Source organism: Lithobates pipiens, unplaced genomic scaffold (genome assembly GCF_037356315.1).
Source record: "Lithobates pipiens isolate NorthernLeopardFrog02 unplaced genomic scaffold, aLitPip1_a1.2 Scaffold_22, whole genome shotgun sequence".
In the NCBI taxonomy this organism is placed as follows: domain Eukaryota; kingdom Metazoa; phylum Chordata; class Amphibia; order Anura; family Ranidae; genus Lithobates; species Lithobates pipiens.
The window spans coordinates 17,179,309-17,187,527 of NW_027507784.1; the positions used below are offsets into that span (position 1 = coordinate 17,179,309).

At 44.1% G+C, this 8,219-nt stretch overlaps 1 protein-coding gene across 1 annotated transcript; it reads right to left on the minus strand.

Annotated features, from left to right (window-relative positions):
* Positions 1 to 2,393: 2,393 nt before the first annotated feature.
* Positions 2,394 to 7,645, minus strand: LOC143925613 (taste receptor type 2 member 4-like). Its single transcript, XM_077450084.1, has 2 exons — positions 7,584 to 7,645; positions 2,394 to 3,219 (listed from the first exon to the last, which is right to left on the minus strand). Exons 1-2 carry the CDS (start codon positions 7,643 to 7,645, stop codon positions 2,394 to 2,396), a joined length of 888 nt encoding a protein of 295 aa, XP_077306210.1.
* Positions 7,646 to 8,219: the final 574 nt, after the last annotated feature.

An 8,219-nucleotide genomic window follows, 5' to 3' on the forward strand; every position in this document is an offset into this window, starting at 1 on the left:
TTATTAAGGACCAGTCCATGATAGAAGAAGCATTCCTGGATTGGGCTGAATACTGAGATTCTGACCCTGAATTTAGGTGTCCTCCCACAGAAATGTGTACAAAAAGTCTCTAAGAAAGGTAATGCCCCTCCTCCCGATTCGAGTCCCACTATAATTCCTCCCGATTCGAGTCCCACTATATTCCTCCCGATTCGAGTCCCACTATATTACCAACGCCTGGTTCAAGGTAAAGTATTCAAATACATTTGGGGAGCTATTAGACCCAGAGTCTCTAAATCCACCATGTACCGCCACAAATCATTAGGGGGGCTAGCAGTACCAAACTTTAGATATTATTACTGTGCAGCCCAGCTTGCACAACTCACCTTGTACCATGCTAAAACGGAGGTACCGATATGGGTCAGCCTCGAAGCTATAGACACTTCCCCGATAAATATATCCAATCTCCTGTGGCTCTCCCCCACGCAGAGAAACAGACTCAGTAACCCGGTCACTCTTCATTCCCTCAGAATCTGGGACGAGACCCACAAGTCTTTTCGGCTTAAATCCCGACATTTACCTTTACTTTCCATCATCGGCCACCCATCGTTTGTCCCAGCCTTTTCTGAGCCTGGCCTATTTGCGGCTTGGTCTAGGGCAGGGCTTGATCGAATCTGCACCCTAACACACAATGGACATATCAGGCCTTTCCCTATGCTCCAGGCCCAATTCCATATTCCTAACGGCGAGTGTTTTCGTTACCTACAAATTGCCCATTTCCTCAATTCGATACCTAAACCTACTAGCCCGCATGATTGTAACTCTTTTTATGAACAAATATGCGAAACAGATCCTCATGCTTCAGGCATTATCTCCCAACTGTACACCCATTTCTCCTCCCCCCTACATCTCTCCCATCCTATACCAGCGGCTGGTCTACAGACCTCAATTTAGACCTCGATGTAGACACATGGACCACAATTTGGACTAACTGAAGCCTCTTATAAAGTTCTCATGCGCTGGTACTTGGTCCCAGCCAGGATAGCCAAGTTTGTTCCGGGATATCCCGCCACATGCTTCAGGGGCTGTAACACTGCAGGCACACATATTCATATATGGTGGTCTTGTCCAGTAGCGCAACGCTTTTGGATAACTGCCTTTCAGATAGCATCGACCCTTACGGGAAACTCTATTGCACCTGACCCATCGTTGGCCTTACTCAACTTCACACCCCACAACTATACTCGTAGTCAATTGGCACTGTTTCTACAACTAACCACAGCAGCTAAACAAACTATAGCCAAGGCCTGGAAAACCCCTACGCTCCCGGTGGCAGAAATGAAGAATAGGGTTACACGGGCCATGACTCACTCCAAATTAGAGGCGAAGCACCTGGACCGTATGCCCCAATTCTACAAAGTTTGGCAACCTTGGATACAACACTTTTTACCCCCAGATTTTGACCCCTATTTACTTGAGCCCTAAGTTACTCACTAATTTGTGGTGGTCTCCAGCTGGTGAACGCCTGGGTCTGTGCGGACCGATTGACCAACTCCTCTTCTTTCCTTTCCTCTTATTCTTCATCTCCTCTCTCCTTTTATTTTTACTTTACTGCTTTCATTTCTGTTGTGCTCTACCTGTTCTTTCTTTCTTCTCTCTTCCTTTTATTTGAAAATTTTGTCCATGCAGTACCATTACTCTTTCACTCACTACTTATCTTGAGGTTGAGAGTAGCTTAACTCTTTGACTCCGATATTACCGGATTGTCTTACTTTCTGACTGTATGCTTAAGCAATTACTCTCCTAGCAGTTCTACGCGGCATATCCTTTTGCTTGTCTGTAACCGCATCATTGTGTATGAAGTCGCAAGTGGTATGTTCCAATGTTTTATATACTCTGCTATACCCGAACCCTGTTTGCAACGTACTGTGTACTCTGCCTGTAAACTGATAATAAAAATATTTGAAAGAAAGGTAATGCCCCACTCTGTGTTTGAACCATATGCATCTGTATTTAAAGAGCACTCCCCTAATATATATATATATATATATATATATATATATATATATATATATATATATATATATATATATATATATATATATATATTAGGGGAGTGCTCTTTAAATACAGATGCATATGGTTCAAACAAAGAGTGGGGCAATATATATATATATATATATATATATATATATATATATATATATGTATATATATATATATATATGTATATACTGTATGTACATATATATAATACAGTTTTTATATTTATTTTAAACTTTTATAAACTTAAGACAAAGCATGACAACACAAATCAGAAACAGTTTCCATCTTTTTAGAACAGACCCCCTCAATGGCATGTGAAAAAGTGTAAGTACGTCTTGCCAGAACAAAGCTATATATATTTTTTAAAACTATGAAGCACACATCTCAACCACCCTCCTTCTTAGTTGTGGGTTTCCTATTATCAGAATGACAGATAGAATTATGGGATATGATGAAACAATGGCCCAACTGATTGATTCTACATCTTCTCCTCTATTTATTGGTAATGATAGAATACCAGTTATAGACAGGATGAAAGATAAGTCAAGTACCAAACAAAGAGCCATGGTGCCGGCTGCCCGGATGTGACCACCAAGCTGAGGGGATGAGCTGTACTGAGGAACATTGCTCTTGATCGTCCAGACGTGTCTCATGAGAGATCCTACACTGAGCACAATGCAAGTGAATGTTATTACAAAAGGTAAGCAGCAACCAAACATCATGTTAAACACTCTGTAATAACTATTAATATTGAAAATGCCTTCTGTCACATTCTGAGGTCTATCTAGGTGAAGTGCCCAAAAAAAAGGGAAATTCATAGCAAGGCAAACAGCTGTGGAAATTAGCAGGAGTCGAGTTGATGAACCCAAGATAAGCCTTTTCACCCATCTGAAGAATGGAAAGGTAAAGTCAAAGAGTTTCACACAGTAATAGGTTGAGAGCACGGCCAATTGCCAAAATGTAGCCTCAATCAGGAAAAAAACTAGAACAACACAAAGACAAAAGAATTCTTCTATCGGTACTGCAAGATAGGTTTGCATGTATATTATCAAAGAATTAAGGGCGATAACCCATTGAAGGTTGGTACTGGTGAACACCATGCTTAGTAGGATCTGATCACACACATTCAGACTTTTCTTCTTGCACCAGTCCTTTGTATATATACTCATCACAAGGGAGTTTAAGATGGTCCCAATGGTGCATGAGCCAGCAGGGAGAAGAGACGCCCACAGAGACAACTTCATGTTGGGGAATTGTTTCTAATGAGTAGACAGTAGGACGACGCTGGCTTTCTTATCCCTGTTCTCTATTGAATAAATCTGTAAGAGCTAAGCAGAATAGTATTTATTGAACAGTCATAACAAAACACTCCCATAAATGGAGCAAATTTGAAAATATTTGTTAGGTTTTACTTACTGTACATTTTACCAAGCTTAAAGGGTAATGCTCAAACAATCCGGTGGACAATCCCCCCGTGTGTAGCCTCCAGCGGACTTTTTTTACCCAAAAGCACGGCGGAATTAGAAAGTAGTTAAGCACTCCAATATTTCCATCGGACTCGCATTTTGGCGGACAATCCGGCCGTGTGTGTGCAAGTCCGCTTTACTTTTGAAATGAACGGACTTTTCCCGCCCGGAGAAAAGTCCGCTCATTTTGAGCGCGTCTCCAGGTAGCCGGGGCCAGCGAAGGAGGCGTCGCTGGCCCCTTTACCTGGTATGGACTTAAAGGGGAACCCCTACGCTGAAAAAATCGGCGTGGGGGCCCCCTCAGGTCCACATCAGACCCTTATTCGAGCATGCTACCCGGCCGGCCAGGAAAGGGGGGAAGAGCGAGCGCCCCCCCCCCCCAAGCCATACCAGGCCACGTGCCCTAAACATGGGGGGGTGCCTTGGGAAAGGGGGGCCCCATACTCATTCACATAGGGTGGGGGGCCGGTATCCGGGGGCCCCATTATTAAAGGGGGCTCCCGGATTCCGATAAGCCCCCCGCCCGCAGACCCTGACAACCAACGGCCAGGGTTGTCGGGAAGAGGCCCTTGTCCTCATCAACATGGGGACAAGGTGCTTTGGGGTGGGGGTATGGCCTGGTATGGCTCAGGAGGGGGGGTGCTCACTCGTCCCCACCCCCTTTCCTGGCTGGCCGGGTAGCGTGCTCACATAAGGGTCTAATGTGAACCTAGGGGGGACCCCATGCTGATTTTTCGGCGTAGGGGTTCCCCTTTAAGTCCATACCAGTTGACGGGACCAGCGACGCCTCCTTCGCTGGCCTCAGCTACCTGGAGACGCGCTCAAAATGAGCGGACTTTCCTCCATATGTGTGGGCGAGTCCGTTCATTTCAAAGGTACGGCAGATAGTCCAGCGGACTTAGTACGCCGTACTAGTCCACTGAAAAGTGCCGTGTGTGGGCAACTAGCCCGTTCGGAAAGTCAGGCGGACAGTCCGGTGGTAAGTCCGGCAGACTAAGTCTGCCGGATAGTTGGCTACGTGTGTACGCGGCATAAGTTTACCTTTACAGAAAACTCTGTAAGGTGAACTTACACAGGTTCTGCTCCTCCCCCCCCCCCCGGTTCCGCTGACCTGGACCGCAGGAATCTCCAGGTTCTAAGCCCCGTTATGTCTGCGACCAGGAGTCCGGGGCTTAGAAATCCCCTGAGCTGAATGTCCAAAAGTCCCTCATCGGGAGCGACATATTGGAGCATTCTTGTGAAGCTGCTAATTATTATTTTTTTTTTACTTTACAATGTTTTTTTGAAGATCAATAAAGTATTGTACATGCTAATCATATACAAAGTGCATATTCATCAATATAATAACATTTTAAACAATCATCGGTCTGTTCTGCTAAATGAAACCATCGACAAACGTTTAGGAGAAAGATCAGCCATTATCATATTTAGTGTATGGGGTATTGTATGTGTATCTGGCGTCTTAGTTCTGTAAGGTAGCGATTTTGGAAAAATGATAACGGAGACTGACTGATTAACTTATTTCATCGAAGTCGTCAGATCGAAAGCGCATCTGTATCCCTTATGTTATAGATTAGGTGCTTCATTTGGTACAGGTCGATGTTGTGAGATAGTAATATGAAAAGCCATGAGGGGTGTAGGGAAAGGTACAGAAGAGCAATAGAAGTGAAAGGGTGTTAGGGTACTGGAGGGGGGATCATCCCCCTTGGTCTCCGTGATGTACACCTTTCAGGCATTAGGTGGTAACATATCGATATGATAGAGCAGTGATGGTGAACCTTGGCACCCCAGATGTTTTGAAACGGCATTTCCCATGATGCTCAACTACACTACAGAATGCATGAGCATCATGGGAAATGTAGTTCTAAAACATCTGGGGTGCCAAGGTTCGCCATCACTGTGATAGAGGTAAGGATATGTTAAAGATTCATGAACTAGAATTTTTGCGAAAAGGTGTCAGTAGTGGCATTGTTCATTTTTGATGTGAAGTCCTCCCAGACTCGTCCCTTGGGTAGGGGAGGGAGGCCCAACATCTATAGTCTATACCAGGGATATGCAATTAGCGGACCTCCAGCTGTTGCAAAAATACAAGTCCCATCATGCTCTGCCTCTGGGTGTCATGCTTGTGGCTGTCAGAGTCTTGATATGCCTCATGGGACGTGTAGTACTGCAACAGCTGGAGGTCCGCTAATTACATATCCCTGGTCTATAGTCATACGAAAAGTAAAAAAGGGAACAATACTGTGCTAATCTGTGAAACAATCCATTTCCTGGATTCCATCGTGCAAAGGTCCCCTGATGACATCACAGACTGGCTCATATTGATGGAGGATTGTCCATGACCCGGCATATCGTCTCCGCATGATTGGAGCTTTACATGCTTTTACGATCTGGTGTTGGTGACACACAGGTCCATCTGCTTTGGTAAGAGTATCCATCTATATTGTTTTACCGATGTCATCATCTTTAGAGGTTTACTCAACTGCTGGCCCTTTTCTTCTATAAACTGGTCGGCTTTGTGGCGAATCCATCAAGTATCTGGACGGACTCATTTATATTTATATTTTTCAATTTTATTTGTATTTAATCACTGATTAGTGTATTTAGGTAGATGGTTACTTTATTATGTGCCATAAACATATGGTATTTTGACACTAGCATTACATTTACACTTCTTTCTGTCTATAGTCATACGTCTTGTGTGTTTGCGGAGTAAGGTTTCTAGGTCTGTGTCCAATTCGGGAAGTTAGCGAGATCTAGGCTCATTAGACTTTTGTATCTGTCTGTCTGTGGTTCGGAAATGGGTCCAGCATGCCCATATGCCAGAGAGTTTGGTAGGGGTGTTTTGGAGCATTCTAATTGGTCATTGCCGTCACATGGGTGGCGCCGACCAATCAGCAGCCGCATAGCCCGTCCTCTCAGCTATGGAGAAGATGCATGGCTGCAGAGAGGATTTCTAAGCCCCATAATCCTGATGCAAATATACCAGGGCTTAGAACTGGAGATTGCCACGGGCCAAGTCAGTGGGGGGGGGGGGGGGCGAGGGGGGGGACTTGTGTAAGTTTACCTTACAGATTTTTCTGTAAAGGTGAACTTACGCTTTAAATTGTAAGTAAACGCTTTTTTTTTTTACTTGTCCCTACAGGTAGGCCTATATTAAGGCTAATGCCACATACACACGATCGAATTGTCTGGCGTACCTAGTCCGACATACAATCCGACGGATAATACGGCGGACTTTCTACCGAACGGACTCGGACACACACGCACACACAGAAAGTCCGGCATTTGCTAGCGCGATGACGTACAGCACGTACGACGGGACTAGAAAAAGGAAGTTCAATAGCCAGTAGCCAATAGCTTCCTTTTTCGTACTTGCTTCTGAGCATGCGTCATTCTTAGTCCGCCGGACTAGCATACTGACGAACGTATTGTCCGCTGAAACCCAAGTCCGACGGGAAGATTGGAGTGCAAAAATACTTTCTTAGTCCGCCGGACTTCACGCTGGAAAAGTCCGCTGAAGCCCACACACGATAGAATTGTCCGCTGAAATGCGTTTGGGCGGACTAAGTACGCCGGACAATCTGATCGTGTGTATGCGGCATTACCTGTAGATACATTGAATATCTCCTGAACTTGCACTGTTTAGGAGCTAGCAACACTGCATTCAGCCAGTGACATCATGCATGCGGTCTGAAGGGATGGAATACTATGCTGTGTCTTTAGAGGCCGTGACTCTGGTGCACATGGGCAGGAGTGACGTCATTGTGGCGTGGCCAATCAGACGGCCGGAAGATACGAGCCTGGAAGGAAGACTGGGTGAAGATGGAAGCCCTGTCAGCAGAGAAAGCGTGCTGCTTGAGGGCTTCATTCTATGGTATTTCATAATGTGCTAGAATGCTAGGCATACTAGCACATTATGCCATTGTCTTGCAGGGTTTTTAAAAAAAAAAAAGTGCAGTTTAGTACCACTTTAACAACTTTAAAAATATCCTGATATGAAAATGAACATATAACATATTTCTTCTGTATATGTTCATATAGCATAGCACTATAGCCTAGTTCACAAAAATATATATAAACTGTGCTTAGCATATAAAGAGTACATTAGTCAATATTATTTGTACTTTTATTATATGTATAATTGTCATCATATTTTATTGTCATCATACCATCTGTTTAGAGCAGCCATTCCCAACTAAGCTTCCTCCAGAGATTACTACGGGTTTGTTGAGCTGAAGTTGACTGGCTGCCAATTCAATGGTGCCAGCATAGTTCCAGGATCAATGATACTTAGCAAAGCTAGAAGTATGATGCCAATTATTTCAGCTGTCCATAAGGGTGGCATTTTGATGACCACTCTAAAGTCATCTTCTTTCCACTGATCACTAATGTAAGTGACATTTTTTTTTTCCATTGACCCCCAATGAATTGGATTTAGCAAAGGTTCCCCAAGAGATCAGCTCTATTTTAGGGGTTCATCTGTGCCAAAAAAGGTTTAGGAAGGCTGTTTAAAGCTGAACTTTGGGAAATATAAAAAAAAAATGTTACACTTCTAGTGGGTCACCTTTCACAATATAAGAGTCAACTGTATGATTTGCTCAGGGGATAATAAATAAGGTGATATACTCACTTTACTCCTTACTCTCCTCTGCTGCCCAGTGCCCGGGGCTGTGGTAAGGTCCTCAGCACTCTCCTGCTTGTCAGTGGTAGAAATTGTCTGTCCAT